At 40.1% G+C, this 23,256-nt stretch overlaps 2 protein-coding genes across 6 annotated transcripts; one reads left to right on the forward strand and one right to left on the reverse strand.

Annotated features, from left to right (window-relative positions):
* Window positions 1-3,065: 3,065 nt before the first annotated feature.
* On the reverse strand, window positions 3,066-7,501 carry tmem30b (transmembrane protein 30B). The gene is made up of 8 exons (XM_080870749.1): window positions 7,349-7,501; window positions 6,764-6,962; window positions 5,504-5,611; window positions 5,273-5,380; window positions 5,024-5,114; window positions 4,805-4,942; window positions 4,483-4,692; window positions 3,066-3,873 (listed from the first exon to the last, which is right to left on the reverse strand). The coding sequence occupies exons 2-8, from the start codon at window positions 6,950-6,952 to the stop codon at window positions 3,695-3,697; spliced, it is 1,023 nt and encodes a 340-aa protein (XP_080726875.1). The 5' UTR covers window positions 6,953-6,962; window positions 7,349-7,501; the 3' UTR covers window positions 3,066-3,694.
* A 563-nt stretch (window positions 7,502-8,064) lies between these two features.
* On the forward strand, window positions 8,065-21,718 carry kdm1a (lysine (K)-specific demethylase 1a). 5 transcript variants are annotated; one of them, XM_080870575.1, is made up of 22 exons: window positions 8,117-8,204; window positions 8,883-8,919; window positions 9,505-9,789; window positions 10,117-10,285; window positions 10,397-10,557; window positions 10,635-10,713; window positions 10,807-10,899; window positions 11,019-11,125; window positions 11,267-11,348; window positions 11,666-11,760; window positions 13,310-13,327; window positions 14,180-14,322; window positions 14,404-14,494; window positions 14,586-14,720; window positions 16,100-16,173; window positions 17,089-17,200; window positions 17,384-17,516; window positions 17,620-17,807; window positions 18,794-18,908; window positions 19,086-19,213; window positions 19,636-19,782; window positions 20,187-21,718. In XM_080870575.1, exons 2-22 carry the CDS (start codon window positions 8,890-8,892, stop codon window positions 20,385-20,387), a joined length of 2,586 nt encoding a protein of 861 aa, XP_080726701.1. In that variant the 5' UTR covers window positions 8,117-8,204; window positions 8,883-8,889; the 3' UTR covers window positions 20,388-21,718. The 5 variants fall into 5 exon arrangements, with proteins under 5 accessions (XP_080726705.1, XP_080726701.1, XP_080726702.1 ...); XM_080870576.1 differs by having other exon boundaries at window positions 10,120-10,285; XM_080870577.1 differs by having other exon boundaries at window positions 8,119-8,204; window positions 10,424-10,557.
* The last annotated feature ends 1,538 nt before the right edge of the window (window positions 21,719-23,256 follow it).

The following is a 23,256-nucleotide window of genomic DNA, read 5'->3' on the forward strand; positions in this document are numbered from 1 at the left end:
GAGTAAACAATAAATAAAATATATAAAATAAAATATACAGAGTGAGACATGTGCAAAACAGTGGCGTTACTGTACAGTATGGAGTGCATAATGTTAAAGTTCCAGTAGTGAAGCTGAGGTGTCTATGAAGTGTTCAGCAGTCTGATGGCCTGATGGAAAAAGCTGTCTCTCAGTCTGCTGGTACGGGACCGGATGCTGCAGAACCTCCTTCCTGATGGAAGTAGTCTGAACAGTTTATGGCTGGGGTGACTGGAGTCCTTGATGATCCTCCCCGCTTTCCTCAGGCACCGCTTCCTGTAGATGTCTTGGAGGGAGGGAAGCTCACCTCCAATTATCCGTTCAGAGCACCGCACTACTCGCTGGAGAGCTTTGCAGTTGTAGGCGGTGCTGTTGCCATACCAGGTGGTGATGCATCCAGTGAGGATGCTCTCAATGGCACAGTGATAAAAGGTCCTGAGGATGCGGGGGCTCATGCCGAATCTTTTCAGTCTCCTGAGAAAGAAGAGGCCCTGCTGCGCCTTCTTCACTGTTTTGTTTGTGTGTACTGACCACGTAAGATCCTCAGCCAGATGTACACCAAGGAACCGGAAGCTGCTCACTCTCTCCACAGCAGCGCCGTTGATGGTGATGGGGGTGTGTACTTCTCTGCACCTCCGGAAGTCCACTATCAACTCCTTTGTCTTTGCGACGTTGAGGGTGAGATGGTTGTCTTGACACCAGTGGGTCAGGGCGCTGACCTCCTCCCTGTAAGCTGTCTCATCACTGTTGGTGATAAGACCCACCACTGTAGTGTCGTCCGCAAACTTCACAATGATGTTGGAGTTGTTAGTGGCCGTGCAGTCGTAGGTGTAGAGTGAGTACAGGAGAGGGCTCAGTACACACCCCTGTGGAGCACCAGTGTTCAGTGTGATGGGGGATGAGGTGATGCTGCCCAGTCTGACCACTTGGCGTCTGTCAGACAGGAAGCTAAGGATCCAGCTGCAGAGGGAGCTGCTCAGTCCTAGATCCTGTAGTTTCCTGTCCAGCTTCGAGGGAACGATGGTATTGAATGCTGAGCTGTAATCTACAAACAGCATTCTCACATACTAATTATGCATTTATTTAATTCCCTTTGGCACTCTGGGCCCTCCATAATGTGCAACCCTGTGACCTACTACATATTTATTATCAGTACGTGAAACGTGGAGAATTGTTTTGTGTTGAATTACTTGTGTTAAAGTCTTTACTCAAGAAAAAGTTATAATCCTTGTTAGGTAATACTTTAAAAAAAATTGGTTGCTTATATTTAATAATCTATATTACACCTATATAAAAAGTGAATACTCCCTTCTTCTTTTCAGGTTATTGTCGCTAGGGGTCACCACAACTGGTCATCCTATTCTCCCTCTCACCCTATCCCTAATATCCTCCTTTGTTACACCAACTATCTGCATGTTGTCCTTCACTACATCCATGATTTGTCAATGTGGTCTTCCTCTTTTCCGCCTGCACGGCAGCTCCATGTTTAACATTCTTTGCCCAATATCTAAAATATACAATTGACTGAATTAATTGAAGGTTTTCAAAATAAAGTCATAGGACAACACGGGAAGGCCAAAGAAAATTTGTTCCTTGAGATCATAACACAGACGAAAGAAAATATTAAACAGATCTATAAAAGGACTGATTAACTCTTAGGAAAAGAGAACTCAAAAGTGTACCCATAAATGGGACAATACAAAATGTTATAAATGTAAAAAAGTATATAACCTCATATTAATTTGTTTTTAGAGCTTAGTGCTAGTCCTCCAGAAATGCAGTCCCAGATTGGTTTTAACTAGCACAAATATTTTGACTTTTAACCACACAGATGATGTGAAAATGAATCAGATTCTCTCAACACTATCAAACTCAAAAGCGAGAAAAGTATATTCCCTGGCACATGAAAGTTGTTGTGGTAATTCCATAAATAAGGTGACAGACAGGAAATCTGAATGCAATGAATCTTTCTTTCTTTCTCATTTCTGCATGTCATGCTGCTCACAGGTGAATAAGACTGACTTAAAGTTCATCAGATCACTTTACAAACACATTCTACTATTGAATTCAGATATGCATTTAGTACATCTGAATACAATACGAGATTTATCCAGCCTGTTCTGGGCAAATGAGTATAGCAACAAGGTCCGCCATGTAGGTGTGCCTAAGTAATGCATCATTTTTTGCGCAGTCAGCTCTCTCCTAATAAGCAATTAATGACTGGAATATATTTCCCCAAAATTTGAAAACTTGTATAGATTTCTATCTTTAGTCATGATATATATTAAAAAAATGATTTTGAGGACTTCGTCTTGTGAGCATTCATTTCATTATGACTGCTTAATTTTTTATGTAATTCTGTATATATGTGATTAAAATTGTGTGTGTGTGTGTGTGTGTGTGTGTGTATGTGTGCCCCTGTTGATAGATTTTAACTTATATACTTTAACTGCAGATACAAGTTAGCTAAACTTTCTTTCCTTTTGTGTGTAGATTTGTATCTAAAGTTCTGTAAAATAATAACTAAAGCTTTAAAATAAATGTTATGGAGTACAAGGTACAGCATGTGCATTCAAAATGGAGCAGAAAAAGAAAGTAGCCTAGCATATTTTTAACTATATGAAAAGTGTGTTTGAGTAAAGTACTCTTTCCATCCCATTGTTAGACAGTAATAGTGGCATGGTGGGAATGGGGCCTCTGGACATGTGCTCTATCGGCACTCCATGGGATCACATTTAAATCAAGTGTCATGAGTGGGCCCCACCCCGGCAGGACAATGTGAGAAGTATCGCCCCAAAAAGTTTTCAGAAACTGCTGGAAGAACAGGACAAAGAGCTGGAACAAGTCCCTTCTACAGAGACCCCACCCACAAACCCACAGGACAAAAAAAAAAAAAAGATCACATCTCAATCTCCCTTTGCCTTTTCATCAAGAAGGCAGACCCACCAGCACATGATATTACACATTTGATAATAAAATAAAATGTCATGTACCAAATTGAGCTTTTTGAGTATGATTATATATGCAGAATAAGAAGTAGGACACAATCGTTCTGGTCATGTTTATTTAAATAAATACCAACATAAAGTAAAGCATGAGTTTCAAAGAGTAAACAGTTCAAACTGGAACAAGTTAAGAGAAAATATAATTAGGGGCTTAGCCTATACACCGCATCCCTGAGTAACAGCAACATTTGCAACTTCTATTACACACCCCACAGATTAAATAGCTTTTCAATGATTTATGGCTTTAATATTGTTACTGAGTTAAAGTGAGAATGCAGCTCAGTTTTTGATGACAAAAGCATGTTTTTAAGAGGTCTGCTGGCAATGACTATTTGTTGGCTAGACAAGTAAAGGATTAGTTTACAGATGTGCCGGTGGACAACTATATATACCAACATTTTAAAAAAATAAAATAAATTATGCTAGCTCACTAGTTGCATGGAATCAATACAGTAACATCAGCATCAAGTCCTTTGAAAGTTAAAAACAGACTTTGTCTGCACCTCCGGAGATAAATCTTCATACCCAGGATAAAATACGTAATTTGAGCATTTCACATGAGGACTAAACCGCACCTTGATCACCTCATCGAATGAAGGCCAAAAAGACGGAAAGGATAATTGAAAACGTTGATCGAGTCGATACATCCGCTGAAGTCCATGACAAGATGCTCATTCCTCATCGGGGAACTTGAATTTAGCATAGACGATGAGCATAACTACGGACATCACGACACACAGGGAACCAATCACGAGGTAGGCAATGCCGAGGAATTCATTGCTTCCACCCATCCAGGACACATTGCTGAACACAATCTTCTTCGCCCCATTAAAAGCCCGAACAGGATAGTCTGGGGCACAAGTGTTAAGGATATACACTGAGAATAGATACAAATGGATACCAGTTGTGGAAAACAATAACACTAAAGCAGAAAAGACATAAGTTATATCAAAAAGTACATTTTTCATTCCATAAAAATCTGTCTTGCTTGTATTGCAAACAAACAAATATATTTAAATGTTGTATTGAAAGTATTCAAACTTACAGCCCTGTTTTCTAAAGTGGGCGATATGGAGAACTTTACATAAGTCCTGCCTTGGCACAGGACAATCAAAAGCTATTTGCCTAGCTTGTTTACCTATGTCAGAAGATTTGCCTGTTTTTTTGGTCACCTTAAAGAACTCCTGAGTCATTGTGCTCAAGCCAGTGCTCTGGTGAACAGAGACACACCCAACCCGTTGAACAGGTTACGAATACACTGCTGTGGCTGTAACACGACACTGGAGCCTCGTAAATCTTTAAATCGTGGAATTTTTTATTTTTTAAACAGCAGGCTATTTTGTAAGTGTTAAATATCATTGGTTTCATATCATCATTTATACATGTGTATAAATACATATATTATAAATATGCATCATCCTTTAAATCATCGTATATTCTGTAATGAGTACAAGGATACTGTAGGTGATGTCAATCGTGTAGTTTCCAGCTGGGAGACCCTTTTGATAATCCCCGCTTGCATTGATTCGTCGATACAGCTTTCTGAAATTTGGCAGTGCTGCCCTCCTCATCCACACCAGGAAATCTTGATTCACAAACCCGTTGTTACTAAGATCTGATGCGTCCAACTCATAAGCAGGCTTGGCCCAATTTATGGGTTTCACAGTACCTGCAAGTCAAAGTAGGCCAACATTTACCAAAGTATGTTAAGTTCCTGGAATGTGCACTTTATTACCCTCTATTAAACACAACTTAAGATAAAATTAAACTAAAGGTACTACCATTGAAGGCATTCTTCAGAGGTGTAACGCTTGGATTTCTGTATTTGATGTTGTAGTCTGTCCACCACGCTATTCCTTTTCCATCCAAGGTCACGTTATTTGTTGTCCCATTGACGGTCCAAGTCAGCGTGAAAGTGTCTTTAAAAGAAAAAAAAAATTAACACTTCCTTTTATAGAAGATACTTTAATCTCCACAATTACTAGAGATCCCATACAAACCATTGAACATGCTGTTTGCTATTGATCCACATGGCACAATTGGTTTTTTGCTGCTGTCGTAGTTATAGGGGGAACAGGAACTACTGGGGCTCTTCAAGAGATACAGACATTTTTTTTAAATTCATGGTCTGTAAGATTTACATGAATTACAGAACTGTAAAAGTAAATTCAGCACAGCTTTAGAAACTGCATGTTTTTACACATCCAAGTCTGTGCATGTCTGTGAAATACTGTGTGTTCTTAACTCACTGTAAAGTAACTCAGGTCTCCATATAGCTGATTATCGTCTTTGGATGCCCCATATCTTCTGTAGTTTTGGAAGTAGTTTGACAATCCGTAATAAAAGAACACAGGGCCCTGGATTAAGGAAAACAAAACCCACATAAAAAAAAAAGCAATAACCAAAAAACCCCACTGAATTGAGAGGCAGGAGTACAGTTATGCTGGCATAAATTATATAAAATAAGGATCCATCCCAACCTGAAACAGAGTAGTGAGGGTGAAGTTCAGTGAGCACTTGCAGTTTGCTATAACTGACTGGGAGCAGCTAGAACATGGTGATCCGTTGCTATCCCCAGTGTAGTCCAACTGTGTGGGAAAGAACATCAAAGTATGAATTCTTACTTCTCAAAAACACCTATTTTTATTCTTGTAATCAAGTCTGTAAGCAGACAGCATGGTCAGTAACTGTTTATAAGAATGATCCCATATATCAATTTTAATGTTTAAAGACTGTTTAATAACAGGGGCGGATCTAAAGAAATTTTCTTAGGGTGGCATGAGGGTGGCAGAGAAATCAAATGGGGTTGCAAAATCAAAGCCTTTTTTTTTTTTTTCCAAACACATATGCAGGTGATGACATATGGTTAAAATGATTCAAATGCAGTAAATATACATGCTTTTCATATAAATATTGTCTATAACTTAATTATTTTCTGTAGCCCACATAATTAAACATGTTAGTTTCACATAGAATCCACATAAAACACGTGAATTTTGATTCTATGTACTCTATAGCCAGTTTAATAAATAAATATATAGCACAATATGTATAAAATTCAGAAAGCTACACAACATGGAGCGGTGTTGTTCAAAATGTGCTCTGGCACAATCATAGGCATGGCTTTCTGCTGAAAACAAGAAAAAAGCCAGTCCTGCTATGAGCTGAACCATTTGTTAATGGTGTAGGGCAGCGGTCCCCAACCCCCGGGCCTCGGACCGGTACCGGTCCGTGAGTCGTTCGGTACCGGGCCGCGAGAGTTGAGGCTCGGGTGTGAAATGTATGGTTTTCAGGGTTTTTAATCGGTTTTCAGCGTTATTTTGTTATCGTTTTTATCGTTAACTCGGTTTTCCTGGGTCTTTTCACGTGTGTTATGAATAAATCTTCTTTTTTTCGGTACCGGTACTAGTTTTATTTTGTTGTATTTTTCCGTGACACCTTAAAGGCCGGTCCGTGAAAATATTGTCGGGCATAAACCGGTCCGTGGCGCAAAAAAGGTTGGGGACCGCTGGTGTAGGGGGCTAACACTATTCAATAAATTCAAAGTTAATGGTATCTTATTTTAATAAACAACACTGTCATGTGCAAAACTAGGGTGACACTTGGGGTGGCAAGAGATCATTTTAGGGTGGCACATGCCACCATTCTAGATCCGCCCCTGTTTAATAATTATAATTATTTTAAAAAGTTGTCATTTGATTGTTCATCCTAGGCATATGCTTTCAGTGTGGAGGTCATACCTCTAACACCTGGATGCTCCTGGAAGTGACAAGGAGAGCGACTCCAATGCCGATGAAGGCCAGCCCAATGAGGACAAATCCTGGGATTACAATTCCAGCAGAAAGTATAGGCTGCCATGCCGGAAGCCTTTGCTGGGTGAAGGCGGTGTTGTCTGGCCGGTTGGCTGACTCTGACTCTTGTTTCACCATTTTCTCGCTTCTGTTGGATTGAATCATTATAGGTTTACAAGTATGATCCAGTTTATAGCATTGCAAATGTGTCTATCACATCCACGGCAATGTATGAACCCCCTACTAAAAGTATACTAGCTCATTTGTTCACCAAAGATTTATACGGTGTGTTGACAACTGACGTCACAAAACACTGTAGCACAGCTCGACATAAAACACAGCGAAAACCTTTGTAATACTGTACACACGAAATCTAAAACCCCGACCCCAACGGTATACAGATTGTTAAAAGTACACCACTGAGTTTTCGCTCACTTTTAAATGGGTTTGTTCAAATACATAGTTTACCCCAAACAAAATGCTTTATCATTATATTCACGCCTAACACTTGGGTTTATATGTTTAGCCACTTACGTGCAATCAGCTCTAAAACGAAGACACAAAAGCCTCAAAAGCAGAACATCGATATGCTTCCCTGAGTCGTGAGCCCGACGGAGCGGAACACCTTTACCTGCTTACCCCGCCTACTCTGCCACACCTGCTCTTTTCTTTTCTAGGGATGACGTCAGTTGTTTGCAGGGTCGGGGTTTTGCGGACAGAAAGTAGGACGGAAACGCGGAACTTGCAGGCTTGTTTTGGCCACTAAAAAATAAATAAAAAGCCGTGATACTGGGTTGAACTATGTCAACTAGGCCTATGCAAATTTGAAACTCCGAGGGTATCATATTTGAGATTTGTGTGAATAAACTCCACAAAAAAATGCCGTAAGTAGCAAAAATTATGCAAATTAAAACCGAAATGGGCAAACTGATATGATTTACTTTTATTCAACAAATATTTTTTGAATCAGGCTTTACAAGGCTGACTTAATTAAAAAAAATGATAAACTGACTTGTAATTTTGACTCAGTATAACATATGCTGTAATTTAGTAATAAATGATTTTTTTTTCTTTAAAACGCTCTTTCCGTGCTGGATTCAGAAGCTGTTCCAGAGCACCAACATAGTGTTCATATCTAAAGGTAAACAATATTTCATCCATTGCAGTAGTTATGATCCATTTAACCACGAAAAGCGCCCTCGAGTAATGGCAGTAACAGTAGGAGCTATTCAAAGGCTCGGCATTGTTTTAGATTGGCAGTTATCTCAACCATTAACTACACAGGGCGGCAATTGCGTAACGTTTTCCATTCACCAATCACAGAGAAGTTCGTTGTGCAAGGTCTAATAGTGTGGAGTCTTTGTGTTGACATCTTCTGGGGGATTGAGAGGTATTATTAATATTTTCAGTATTTTATAATTTCCGGTTGCCTTAAAACAGTAGCAGTGTAGTGCAGAGTAGTGTGAGAACGTTTGCAAACGATTTCGCGAACAGTGTATCAATACGCATTAATTTCCAAACAAACCGGCGTACGTGCTCTTATGCTACCATTGGTGCTAGCCGGAGCTTATTGTTAGCATTGGCTAACCTAGCATGGTCGCCAATGAGAAATTAGAAAGGAATATATTAAATTCAGTTAAATCTATATGGCTGCAGTACATTGCGTGTTTAGCAGTAGCGTTAAATGGTTACGATATGAAATTCATATGGTGCATTTAAGGCTTTGAACAGAAGAAAACCTGCTGTTGGCAAATGATTGCTAAGCTAGTTTTGTCGTTAGCTTGCTAGCTGAAACAAGTCAGAGAAAGACGGTTCCTGACTAACGGGATTGGGCATATTTAATCAGAAAGTAGGATACAGACGGGCAAACGGCAAGCCATTTCCTGTTTTCTTCAGGAGATATCTCGACTTGATCGACAGACATTGTGAAAGACCTTCGTCCCACGCAGGGTCTCAGTATTTTACGAAGTAATTTAGCTAAGTTAAAATCAATTTAAAATTACACAAAAGGCCGATATCAAACAGTCCTGTTCGTAACCATATTTCTGGTTCTGTCTTTATTTCTTAGTGTTTGAATGGATATTACCAGGTGCACGGAGAAATGGGTAAAACAAGACAAGGTTACTGTACCTTGGTGCCCTCATTTCATAAAGTCATGACATCCATGCACACGCAACATTGTTTAAATCATCCAGTTATAGAAATAAAAAAAAAAAACGAATTAATGTCTTTATTTTGGGATGATGTATTTTCAAACACCAGGCAGTATTTTGCAGTTCTTGCTTCAAATGGCAGGAGGATGTTCAAATGTTTATGATGAAAAATAATTGTTAACCAAACCTTCAATTACTGAGAATTACACTTACAAGGGCTTTTGGACTGACGGTGCAAAGACTTGCAGGCCCTTGTGCATTGTTTCTTATCCCTATGGATTTTGTACTTTTTATATGTTGCTTTAAAGTAAATCTTTAATTTTCATATATTTTGCAGTAGTATAAGTGCAGTAATGTGTGCACACAGTTATTTACCCAGTGCTCAAAACCACATCATCATGTTCATCCAATATTTTCTTTTATTATTATTATTGGTTACACTGTTGCTAACATCTAAATTTCAACCATTTCACTTTTTGTTGTTGTACTCCTTAATGATGATGCTTACATCTCATTCCTGTTCCCTTTTTTGTTTAGGAGAGGCCTCCAACATCCTCCATAATGCTGTCTAGCAAGAAATCAGATGCGGGTTCCTCCTCCTCTTCTTCGTCTTCTGCAGCGGGAGGTGATAGGGTCCCGGGTTCTGACATCCAGACGGGATCTGCAGCCTCAGTGGCTGGAGCTATGGATTCAAAGAAAAAGGACAGGTCTTCCCCTAGTGGGGAACATGGAGGAGCCTCTTTGTCACACCAGTCAGGCCCCGGAGGGGCAGATCAGGACTCTGCTGAAGTCCGTAGGACGAGTCGACGCAAGCGAGCAAAAGTAAATATTTTAGGTTTATAGATGCTCACGAGGGAAGGAAAGGAAATAAGTTTATTGTGGCATCATGAGAATTGATTATATTCTGTGCTTCAGGAGCGTTCATTATCCGAGGAGTGTTCATTATCCCAAGACACAGGTATTTTTCTGCGTCTGCACCTCCGTGAAAAGTTAGAAGTGGCAGTTGTTTCCCAGTGTTTACAGTGTGATATTTCTGGCAGTTGTTGGTTATGCCTGAGAAATATTTCAGCACTTCTAAGAGAAGTGGGAGTAAATGAACGATTTACACAAACGCCGGTTTTAATGATGCTTTTATTGTGCCTACTGTTGCAGGTGGAGTACCGCGAGATGGACGAAAGCCTGGCTAATCTTTCGGAGGATGAATACTACTCAGAGGAGGAGAGGAATGCCAAAGCAGAGAAAGAAAGGAAGCAGGTCATCCCTCCTCCACCCCCACCTGTGGAGGAAGAGAATGACAGTGAACCAGATGAACCGTCTGGTGTGTGAAACACTTGCATGTTAGAGCAGTAAAAGAAGACATGTTCTGCTAATTGGTTGCAATTCTTAACTGAGTGGCGTGTTAAACTGATCTTAGACTTCATTTCAACAGAAAAGAAATATGCGTGTTTATTTTTAGGTTTGGAAGGTGCTGCTTTCCAGAGCCGTCTTCCTCATGACCGTATGACATCCCAGGAAGCAGCCTGCTTCCCTGACATCATCAGTGGTCCCCAACAGACTCAGAAGGTCTTTCTGTACATTCGCAACCGCACGGTATGTATTCATATAAATGGATTAATTTGAGTTTCTAGATAAAGGGCAGTACTGTAATTCATGTTATTCTCATCCAGCTCCAACTGTGGCTAGACAACCCTAAAATACAGCTGACCTTTGAGGCCACAGCGCAGCAGCTTGAAGCTCCATATAACAGTGAGGAATTAAATAAAACACTTTTTCCCCATTATTTTTATTTTTGTCCTCATACAGAAAGAGAAATTTGATGTCCATTTGTTCTCTTTGTAGGTGATGCTGTGTTGGTCCACAGGATACACAGTTACTTGGAAAGGCATGGTCTCATTAACTTTGGTATTTACAAGAGGGTCAAGCCTTTACCCAGTAAGTTCATCCAGTTATTCTACTGCTGAAATAGCACTAGCAATTAACCTAATTTTGGTACATTTTATGTTTTCTACATGACTTTGAGTTGAAAAATAAAATACTGCCTTGTCCTGCAGCAAAGAAGACTGGGAAGGTTATAGTCATTGGTGGAGGTGTGTCTGGCCTGGCCGCAGCCCGGCAGCTGCAGAGCTTTGGGATGGATGTTACTGTGCTGGAAGCCAGGGTACATTACTAACAGTATTTCTGTTAATCAGATGTTGGTATAAGTCATTTGAGATTTTAAAATGCTCACTATAACAAGCCTCTAAATTCTATTCATGTATACTTTTAAATTTCTTTTTGAAATGTTAATCTTTTCATGCAGGACCGTGTTGGAGGCAGAGTGGCCACATTCAGGAAGGGCAACTATGTTGCAGATCTTGGAGCCATGGTAGTGACAGGGCTGGGTAAGAATCAGATTCTTTTTGTTGAGATGCTGAAGTTAATCATTTTTTGCATTTAGTAAGTGTTTAGCATCTGTGTGCTGTAGAGGTGTATATATTTTAGTATACAATTCCTAATACTCCAAAACTCAGAAGCGTTCATGTGTTCAAGATGCAAATAATTTTTAGTGTCACATGATCTGAGATCACAGTGTTAAGAGAGCTATTTTTTAATTATAGTTTTTTTATATTGGTTTAGTTTTACTTTGATTAACCTGTAGAGGGTGATAACAGCCTGTGTAATGTCATTGTATTTTGGGTCTGTGTGTGCACTTGTTCAGGAGGAAATCCTATGGCAGTTGTCAGTAAGCAGGTTAACATGGAGCTAGCCAAGATCAAACAGAAGTGTCCACTATATGAAGCCAATGGACAGGCTGTAAGTACAATGAATGATCTTAATAATACTGAGGTGCCTCTTGTCTATTATCCTGTTGCAGCAAAACTCAGTGGGGCTCCTAAGATATTTGTAAATATATATTTGATTTAATTTTAATAACAAACTTTTTGTGTGTGTTTGTTGTTGTTTTTTTTTTTTTTTTTTTTTTTTTTTTTGTAAAAATCCAAATTTTGTTACAAAACCACGATGTGGCAATAGGCTAACAGCAATAGAGGCATGCATGCTGATGTGTGAAATATGTCTGCTTGCTTCAACCATGCTGCTGTTCATACTGACACACCCATTAAACATTCCCAGTGATGGTAACAGAACTATGTGAACCATTTGATTTAATAACACAGATAACCTCCATGTACAACTTATGTTTGCCATAGCTCCAGACCAGACCCACACAATGTTCAGTAGACATGTTAAAGTCTGTGTTTTCTGTTTCAGCTCAGTGGTCTTGTGAAGATGTTTTCAATGAATGCCTTTCTTGGGGTCATTTCACATGATTTCTGTTGGGTTACCTAACTCTAGGAGATGATTTTGTAATCGTTTGCAGCTTTAATCATTTAGTAATTGATGTGGAAATGTGGTTAAAGTTGGCAAATGTCTCGTGAAAACAAACACGTGGGAAGCCATAATTTTTATCAGTTACTAACAAAAGGGTTCAAATCACAAAGTAGCTTCACCGTGCATCACAGGGTCAATTTATTATGTTTTTTTTCTCACCTGGCTGTTCCCCATCATCCCCCACAGTTTGATAACCACTGCTCAAAACCCACCTCCATGCTGGTTTATTTATTTGATTTCTGTTCCTGATTGTGGGTCTGGTGGTTCACTCTGAATGTTTGAATGAGTCTTTTTATTATGTCCAACAACAAGTCAGTGGTTTCTGAGTTTGTTGAAATTGATTGTGTGTTTGCACTTGTAACTTAAACGAGGGTATGGCCATGCTTTTAGACACATTCATGCATAAATGTCGGAAGCGCCACAGAGTCTGCTTTTAACATGTACAGATGTGTAAACCAGAACATTCTGTTAGGATTTTCTTTTCTTTTCTTTCTTTTGATGCTTGCAGAAAAGGTGAACTCTTGGCATTAAAGTGCTGTGTTTGCATTCCTAGCTGGTACTTGTCCCTTTTATGGCTTTCAAAGATTCACCGAAACATGGTGGTAGAGTTTTTAACTACATACTGTTGCGTCTGATCAACAACAGCTCTAGTTCCTCTAGGAACTGAACAGCCTAGAAACGGATCTAGCCTAATGTCATTAAATTGTTTTTTCCCCCTTTAGTTTGTGTTCTGCCCATTAAACTGCAGCAACATTAGTAGGATGTTTAGGATCCTTTTCAAGGCTCTATTTTGAAATCTTTTGAAGCAGTCACATCACATGTAACTAATTCCCCCCCTGCAGGAAAAGGCAAATTAAGTGTACATGATTTACTTTTGTGCAAAACCGTTTGACTTTGAAAATGTTTACTTAATATGTTGTCTCTCTCTTCCCCTCTCTCCTGCCATGTTCATCTTTTTGGTGAACTACTAAAGGGTGAACGGTGCACAAGTGTATGTATCTGTTTATTTGCATACTATTTCTCTTACTTCCTTTTTAACCAATTTTAGAACTAAATATTGCTGCTCATCCATTTGAGCTTCACATCATGTAACTTTTTTTTTTAAATCCCTGTAGTAGTTAAAGAGAACAGCAAATAAGCAAAGTGTCATTAACTTTTGTGTTTGGATAAAAAATGACAAAACACTATATTTAACATTTTTAGCCTTTATTTTTTTAAAGTAGTGAGTTGATACGAAATCAGTTTAAATGTTTCTGGTTTCAATTTGTGAAAAAGTAACTTTGGTTAGCAAAAAACGCATTACAAACACGATATTTTAGCTCATTTTAATAACAATGCTATGCAGAAAATCTAGTTATATCATTGGCTATATTTCTACTAAATTGCAGTAGACGAGGCTGGCTGTGAAAAATATTCAATGCATTAATCAAATCAAATAAAGAAAGCTCCATTCTTTGATAAATGTACAGCATCCTCATGTGTTTCACCCCAATCATAATGTGTAATGTGTTCTACTAATGCTTAGCCATAGATCTAACTCTTTTCTTGCATTGTCTGTGTTCTGTGATTTTGAAACATGTCATAAATCTCTTTCTGCATGTTTATCAAGGCATCAAATACTGTAATATTTCTAAGTATTTTTTAAGGAGACATGAATAACTTTTATTAGTGAATCAAAGTTTTTTTGTCAGTATTGATTCCATTATTCCTAAACATCAAAAGAGTTAAGTGTAGTTTTGTTTATTTGACTAGTGCCATGTCTCGTGTGCCTGTACTTTTATTATGCTGTCTTTTAAATGCCACCAATGAGAAATTCTCCTCATGCGATTGCTTGGGTGTCCAGGTACCAAAAGAAAAAGATGAGATGGTGGAGCAAGAGTTCAACCGACTGCTGGAGGCCACCTCTTACCTCAGCCACCAGCTGGACTTTAACTTCCTCAATAACAAACCAGTGTCTCTGGGTCAGGCTTTGGAGGTGGTCATACAGTGAGTAACAGAATCTGGTATCAGTATCAAAGATGCTTATAGGTACTTGAATACACCTCTAATGTGTCTGTATGTGTGTAGGCTGCAGGAGAAGCATGTAAAAGATGAGCAGATAGAACACTGGAAGAAGATTGTGAAGACTCAGGAAGAGCTCAGGGATCTTCTTAATAAGGTGAGCATAAATTACTTTATCAATTTCCTTAGCTGCCACTTTCTTCCCCTCGCTCTGCTTACCTACCTCAACTCTTTTCTCCACCTTTCAGATGGTATCCACTAAGGAACGTGTTAAGGAGCTCCATCAGCAGTATAAAGAAGCAAGTGAAGTAAAACCCCCCAGAGATATCACAGCTGAATTCCTGGTGAAGAGCAAGCACAGAGACCTCACCGCACTCTGCAAAGTAAGTTCGATGTTTGTTTGTTTTTTGAGAAATGGAAAATAGACACTGGACAGATCGCCAGTCTAACACTATTTCAGATCAAAAGCAAATGTATTTCACATGGGATAAGGGGAAGAGGATGGATGGTTGGATATGATCCAAAAATCACTAATCAGTGTCATAGAAGAGCATTATAGCTACAACTCCTTACACTATCCTACACTTTTGTTAGTGTCACATAGTGTCTGTGTTTTGTTTTTATTTTCTGTAGGTTGAGCTACTATGAGGCAGTATTAGACATTCTAGGTTTATTATAAGGTTCATTCATTGGTCGGGAAGTTGACCCACCACAGTGTGTAGGAAAGAACTTTCAATATTTAACAAGTGATTTTAAGAGTATTATAGTGCTAAAGAAGTACTATCATCTGAAGGGGATATTTTATGGACCACTAGTTCAGGGTGGATGCCTCGCAGAATTTTAATGCTGTGCTGTCTAAGTAAACCAGACAGGCTGTGTTTAAGTGGTTTAATGCCTCAGTTGGACGTAATATTAGAGTGAGTGCCGCTGTTTTATTTTTGGTGAGGATAAATCACCTCCACTACTGCTGTGTGTGTATTTAAAGGGGAAGATTTAGTTTAAACACAGCTGGTATCTGAACTGGATTTGTCTGCGACCCATCCGCTCTCTGAGAGACCACTTCAAGGGTTTGAATCACTGTCTTACAGTCTTTCTGTCTGCACATGTGTATACATACACTTTTAGCAAGACAGACTTGGCTTTTAAGAGAGTGTGTGTGTGTTTATGCACATTATATTCTTTTATGACTGCACTGTAGAACAAGATTTTAAAGCCAGTGAAATTCTTTTTGTTGAGAGATTCTGTGGTAGTCTTGCCACTTTTTGTGTTTCCTCAGGTCAGCTAGTTTAGAGGCGAGGGATCCTTAAGACTTAATGTAGCTTTGCCTGGAGCTTCGACTGCTACGTGGTAATACCAGACTTTGCACTGTCCTAGTTTTTTCTCTTGTGGTGAACTGAACAGGTTAAGTCAGCTCTTTCTGTCAAAGCTGCGTGTCCTTTCTGCATGACCTGAAACCCTCAGGGTGTGTACCGTGTACACACATGTACATGCATGTGAAACTCAATCTCCAAAAGTCTGTTGTTTGACAGAAGTACTGGTGTATTGCTAATTTTGGGTCCTGAAGTGCATACTAAATGCAAGCTGAAGTAAAAAATTATTAAGATAGTGATCGAGGCCAGACTATAAAAACACTTTTAAAAATCATGTATTTGTGATAATATTCCCAGTATCTGGAAGCATAAGAAGTTTCCTACACTGTGATTGTGATCCCTTGTGACACTGAATGAAATCTACATTACATGACTGTGCTGTTTGTTTGTAGGAGTATGATGAGTTGGTGGAGATGCAGGTCAAACTTGAAGAGAAACTCCAAGAGCTGGAAGCAAATCCACCCAGGTAAGACCCCACCCTCCATCCCAAAGAACCCCAACAGGATTTGGATTTTTTTGGGGGGGGTTATAAAAAAACGATTCTAAACACCGAGATGTTGTTTTTACATTTGAGTTCTGAGCTAGAACAAATACCCAGAGTTGGCTGTACTTTGTACCACTTTGGTGTTTAGTGGCAAAGTAAATCCTGTTTCCAGGTTTACAGTGGTGATTTATTATTAAGCAATTGTTTTTTGGTCCTTTAATGAAAGTCACAGTTGGGTTTGCAACACTAACCTGCGATGTCATTACTGATGTAAATCTTCAGCGGCTTTCACAAGTAAAAATACTGGACTGATTATGTTGAAGCATCATTTGCTAAATATGGATTGAGTGAAATTTGTTGGTTAAATAAACAACACTGTGTGTTTAAAGAAATATTTTAAAAATACAAACCCAGTCACGAAAAATTAAGGGACGCTTTCCAAGACATAAATAAAAAGTGATTACACTGATTTGCATTTTATGAAGCAGTATTTATAAGAGAAAGGGCAACAAAAGGCGGGAAAAGTAAGTGTTACTAAAAAGAAAATGAATTGGGTTACCTGGCGACGCGTCAGTAACCTGGGTATAAAAAGAGCTTTTTAAAGAGGCAGAGTTAGAAAAGTAAAAATGAGCACCACAAGGTTCAGCAGTTTCCAAAACGTCTCTGCACGCATGAGACAAGACCAAAAATCAACGGACACGGTGGTAGAAAGGGCTCTATCTGTTATCAGTTTATCAGATAATGGGTTTGTGTTTTTAGTTATATTTTTGTGTTTAGTTGTATTTTACACAGCATCCCAACTCTTTCAGAATTTCATTTGAAAGAGCAGCCTGAGTTGAGTTAGCGTGAGCTGTCAGTGTACCTCACTTCTCATTGCCTTCCCCTTCTTTCCCACAGTGATGTTTACCTGTCATCCAGGGATCGGCAGATCCTAGACTGGCACTTTGCCAACTTGGAGTTTGCCAACGCTACACCCCTCTCCACCCTTTCTCTCAAACACTGGGATCAGGTATGTACACGAACACATTTTGAAAAGACTTAACTGTGCAATGCAAGACTGCGGTTGGTTTTAATGAAGACAGTCGAGGTTCTTGGCTTTTTCATATGCTCAATAAGCTATTGTTGCTTTGAAATACTTTTGGGGAAGTTTATTATTGTGCTGACATAAAATGTTAAATTAATGTTTCCACAGGATGATGATTTTGAGTTCACTGGCAGCCACTTAACAGTAAGAAATGGTTACTCGTGTGTTCCTGTGGCCTTGGCTGAGGGCCTGGACATCAAACTAAACACAGCGGTGCGGCAGGTCCGATATACAGCATCTGGTATGTGTCTTATGTCATTTGGCAAAAGTGGAACTGAAGGAACTCAGTATTGCAGTTCATATAAATGCAGAATGTTTAAGGAGCACTCTTGTTGATTCTGCAGGCTGTGAGGTTATAGCTGTGAACACTCGCTCCACGACTCAGACATTCATCTACAAGTGTGACGCTGTGCTGTGCACGCTACCCCTCGGGGTGCTGAAGCAGCAGCCCCCTGCAGTCCAATTTGTTCCCCCGCTGCCAGAGTGGAAGACATCAGCTATACAGAGGATGGGTTTCGGCAACCTCAACAAGGTTGGATTTAAATATATGGATAAGCATTTGTTAAAGTGAAAAGGATAAACTCTGCATTGTTTAGGTTCTACTCATAAAAACGGAGTCGCATTTTTATGCTGGAGTCCAAAGATTTTAATTTTAAACTCATTCACAGTGGGGTAACACATGTGATGTGCCCAACTTTTGCTTGACTCCTAACACATGTTGTCATGTTCAGCTTCAGCGCTCAAGCTATTTTAAATCATGTAGCGTGTTTTCAGCAGGACTGAGGAGCTGGTTTCTCAGGGAGATGACCCTCTGTTTTTGCTGCAGCATAATTATGCTGAAAACCTGACCTTCAGCTGCTGGAGGGATATTGCATTTAAAGCAAAATCATTATTCAGGATTTATTGATTGTAGTCCCGAGGGGTTTGTTATTCTGCGCTCAAATTGCTAAGCTTGCACTTCTGCTGTAGTGAGCTGATTTCTTTTGTGTTTTTTATTTATTTATTTATTTAATTTCATAAATCAGTCTAGGATTCCAATTTTCTCTATATATGTCTATGCTATTGTTGTTCTATTCCTCGTGTTAGTTTGGAAGATGATGAGTGGTGACTAGAGGAGAGCCATGTATGTGTAGGTGGAACAAAGCTGGATGGCGTGCACACCAAAGATGCTTTTTGCCCCGTGTTAGTAATCCGATCAGAGTGCTCATTCTGCGTCACTCCTGACCCCCACCAGCTCCTCTACTCCCTCTGTTGTCGTGCATCATCCGCAGCAGAGTACTTTATTTTCTAATTCTGCTGCATCACAGAGGAGAGTACTGCATTATTATGCAATCTGAGCTGCTACTAGCGCAGTTACTCCAGCAGGAGGAGCTCTACCATTCACATGGCCCAACCTATTCTGAGCTGTCAATGTGCTGAGCATTAGATGTACTTCACAAATTATTGAGTTTTGTCTTAAATAAGCTGCCTGATTGTTAGGTGACTGTTCTTAATTTATCACCCTCCCTGTTTCTGAAGGTGGTGCTGTGTTTTGACCGCGTGTTCTGGGATCCGAGCGTTAACCTGTTCGGTCACGTCGGCTCCACCACTGCAAGTCGGGGCGAACTATTCCTTTTCTGGAACCTCTACAAAGGTGGTGTACACATCACATATTTCTAGCCGTTGATGCTATTACTGCTTCAGTACTTTCTTAAGGGCTTTTACGTTTACTTAAGAGCTGTTCATATGAGTAATTTGTTTCTTTAAAAACAAACCAAAAAACCCCAACCATATTTTGGTCTAAATAACGAATTGTGACTCTTTCTTTTAGCCCCGATCCTGCTCGCTCTGATGGCTGGCGAGGCTGCTGGCATTATGGAGAACATCAGTGATGACGTTATAGTCGGACGTTGCCTGGCCATCCTTAAAGGAATATTTGGAAGTAGCGCTGTGCCACAGGTAGAGCCTTTTGTGTGTCGTCTTTTGTTCTGTCCCCTAGTTTTGATCAGACACATCTTAATATTATGTTTGAAGCCTCCAGTGAAGTAGTGGTTGGGGCTTTTTTCAAGCTCAAACATTTGGGTTTTCTCAGTTTTCCAATACTTTAAGTGGAATGTCAAATTCATTCCTGAATTGACCCCCATAACCAGCAAAACTTAACAGAGCGAGCATATGTGAAAGCGCCCGCAATGGGGGGGAGTCGCATCCAAACTACCTTTCATTATAAATCATTTGCTTATGGTTTCAAATGGGATAAAATCACATGCATGCATGCCAGCGTTGGAGCTGTGCACCATCCAGCTGTTTACAGGTCCCTCTAATATCATCATGGAAAATTCTTACAAAGCGTGTGCTGTTTTTGTTGTGTGTTGTGATGGCAGCCGAAGGAAACTGTGGTCACCCGCTGGCGTGCCGACCCCTGGGCGAGAGGATCCTACTCATATGTAGCAGCAGGTTCTTCAGGCAATGACTATGACCTGATGGCGCAGCCCATCACGCCTGGCCCAGCGATACCAGGAGCCTCCCAGGTAAGTGCTCAGCAGACGGCTGCTTATTATTCAGGTGTGTGTGTGTGTGTGTGTGTGTGTGTGTGTGTGTGTGTGTGTGAGAGTGAGTGAGTGAGTGAGTGAGTGAGTGAGTGAGTGAGTGAGTGAGTGAGTGAGTGAGTGAGTGAGAGCGAGAAAGTAATGAGGAAAAGTTGCCCACAATATTCAACCAAAGCAGAGCGGTTTATTCCCAGCACAGATGTTTTTGGGCTGTTTTGATGTTGGCGTGCTGATTTGATGTGAACAAGTCGCATGTATGTGTTGACTGATGAGCCACAACAATTTACTACCACCCCCACCCTCCCAATCCCGTCTACTTTTAACCAACTCTAACGGCGGAACATTTTAAAGCTTATCTCAAAGCGTTTTTTTTTTTTCTTTTGCAGCCTGTCCCTCGTCTCTTCTTCGCTGGTGAGCACACCATCAGAAACTATCCCGCTACAGTTCACGGGGCACTCCTCAGTGGTCTTCGAGAGGCCGGCCGCATCGCAGATCAGTTCCTCGGTGCCATGTACACACTTCCCAGACAAGCCACTCCCACTGGCACCAGCAACCCTCAGCAAACTCCGCCCACCGCCACCGTTTGAAAAGCTTCTCTTGAGTTCCTCCCTACTCAGGACTGGATCTACTAAGACAATTTGTGATTAAAATGTAAAAACAAAACAAGGTTTAACCCATAAACTGGTGACATTTCTGGATTGGTCTTTTTACACACAAACTCTGGACAGCATCTAGTCACACACAGCAGGGACGGATGCATTCTCACTACAGGAAATGTTGGTTTTGATGAGGGGTGGTGTCTGGGTATAGCATCCAGCAGGCAGGACAGGTGACACCCATCTGCTGTGAATTCTCCCTTCACACTCTAGATAAATCTCTTGGTCAAAGCTCTGTAAGGTCTAAAGTCCCTTTTAGACATGGATAGATAAATAACGATGGCATTCAAACTTAGGGCAAACCTTAATGTTCCTCACAGCTTCATTCAAAACCTACCAGAGTGATGGTGATTTGTGTCTGTGCCTGTCCACACAGACAGAAATTTCTCTTCTGTATTTGGAAATTGTGAAATTCATTCAATTGCATTAGAAACGGTGTTAGGTACAGGGTCATTATGTACATGCTATTTCTTTGTGGGATAGTCTCCACTGAGCTGATAAAATCACAAAGATGCAGGAGACGCTTCCCCAGTAAGGATCTATCATAATAATCTTTCAGACCTAGTGAGATAGACGACTATGACAGAGTTTTACAGAAAAGTGACCAGACATGTGCGGATGCCGTCAGATTGATAGAAAGTAGTGGATAAAATAAAAGGGGGCTCATGAAATTTTTTTTTTAAATCCCCCAATAAGTTTTGCTATTAGAATAAAATAATGAGACTTCTAGAGTTTTCTGGACATGCGTTTAATTAAGATTCTTTTGCCTTAGACCATTTCTTCAGACATAGTTTGGCTCTTAAGAGGTCCCAGAAAAATGTGAAAATATGCAGATAGTACAACTACAAACTACTACCAGAATAGGATATGACCTACTACATAGACTGGGTTGCTAGGGAACCGTGAGGGGAAAAATCTTTTTTGTTGTTGTTGTTTTAGATTTGCCGGCATGGAATTACTTTCGGTACTTGGAGTGATTCGATGTGGAGCTATCAGAGCCGAATGTCTTATTTATGTGTTCTTTTGTTCCTCCAGAAGACTTTTGTTTTTGTCTTGTTGTCTTAAAGCTTAACATGTTACTATATACTGTAACTGTGTGCCTGTTAAATTTCATTTGTTTAGGCTGGAAAGTGTATTGAAAAAGACTTGTATTACAAGTTAAAGAGAGCTATTCAAAGAATTAACTTTTTTGTTTATTGTGATCAACACTTTTTTTGTATTGTCAGTTTCTTTTATTAAAAGAAGAAAAGACATATATTAAAGACTCTTTTTTGGGGGGGAAAATCTTAGATTTAAATGTGTAGATTGTCAGATTTCAGGATTCATCCCCCCCTTTTCTTGAGCTTCTACTACCTGCAACTGTGTCGTGATTGCGCTTTTACATTCATTTGCATGTAACATGGCTGCATCTGCTTTGACCCTTCGGTGACCCTCCTTCATTGCAGGTCTGGCCGCCTCCCAGGGTCTGTGGTACTGTTTGTGTTTTTGAGAGAGAGATGAGGGTCCCTGGCAGCAGCTCCACATAGTGGGGGATCTGATGAATGAAGGGGGAGATTAAAATGGTCAGCCTTGAGCTATGAGGTTTTTTTCTGAAGTTTCAGGGCTCGGTGCCCCTCTGTTTCCATGCACTCTTGAGCGTCATGGGCCTTTTTTTCCCCTCCTCAGAGCTGTGGTTATTATTATCGTGACCAAAGGAGATGTTTGATGTAACAACAGTAATTTGAGCTGGGGTTTTGGACTGCTGCACTCAGATATTTTCACCTCCCTGGTAAACCATAGACTCAGAGCAGTGTGTAACTGTTGACTGGTGAGGTTATTTTTTATAATAGCCTGTAGCCCACATCAACTGATTGGTTTATAGAGAGGCAGAAAGTATTATAAAAGTCTTTAAGTAACTACAGCTCCATAGCCGCTGGGTGGAATGTGTGCTAATGCAGGTACAAAACCTCCCACGTGCTGTTCATCACATCTCTCCTTTAGTATACTTTTATGACTAAATACCAGTACAACGAATTATCTTCCCATCACTCATGGTTGTCTAAATTAAGTACAAAAAATAAATAAATAAAAATCACTCTAGTGCCACTTCTAAAACTTATATAATTCTGCACAATTGACCTCTGACCCTTTGCATGTTCACTCAGTAAACATCCCACTCGGTTTTCTTTTCACACCTGCTGTAATGTGTGATCTCTATCCTGCTTCACTCCTCCGCTCGCCTGGAGTGCCACTGAGTCATTTCTACGGCTGACTTCACAGCACTAATTCAGGTCAGCCATCAGAGCTGAGGCTCAGAAGTACCAGGGTCCAAACAGGCACCACCTCCCATCCATCTGAATGTGGGGCAGATTAAAACCACAACAGCAGGTTAACCCATGACTTTCAACGAGTTTGATTCCTGCGGGTTTGCTAGATGTGACTATTTGTCTCTTTATTCACATTGCAGAAGCAAAACCACAGGTGTGACTGACAATAGCAGTGACTCTTTAACACTAGGACTATGAAACTGAATGGAAATAAGCAACTGTTACTATTTTTTTCAACTGTGACATGTCAAACATTTTAAAATATCTTCACAATTAACACCTACTCATTGGACACGTAAGGTACATCTCACCAGTACTTAACTGGTCCCCCTTTTTGATTTACTGGATGCACAGTCACCACATCCCAAAGGTGCATCGGAGTACAGTGAACTCAACACCTTCATGGTACATTATCGTGTTGGAAGCAGTCATCAGAAGATGTGTGCACTCTGGTCAGAGCTGGTAGGGCAGATTCCGATCCTATCATCTGTTCT

This window comes from Rhamphochromis sp. 'chilingali' (genome assembly GCF_963969265.1).
Source record: "Rhamphochromis sp. 'chilingali' genome assembly, chromosome: 21".
In the NCBI taxonomy this organism is placed as follows: Eukaryota; Metazoa; Chordata; class Actinopteri; order Cichliformes; family Cichlidae; genus Rhamphochromis; species Rhamphochromis sp. 'chilingali'.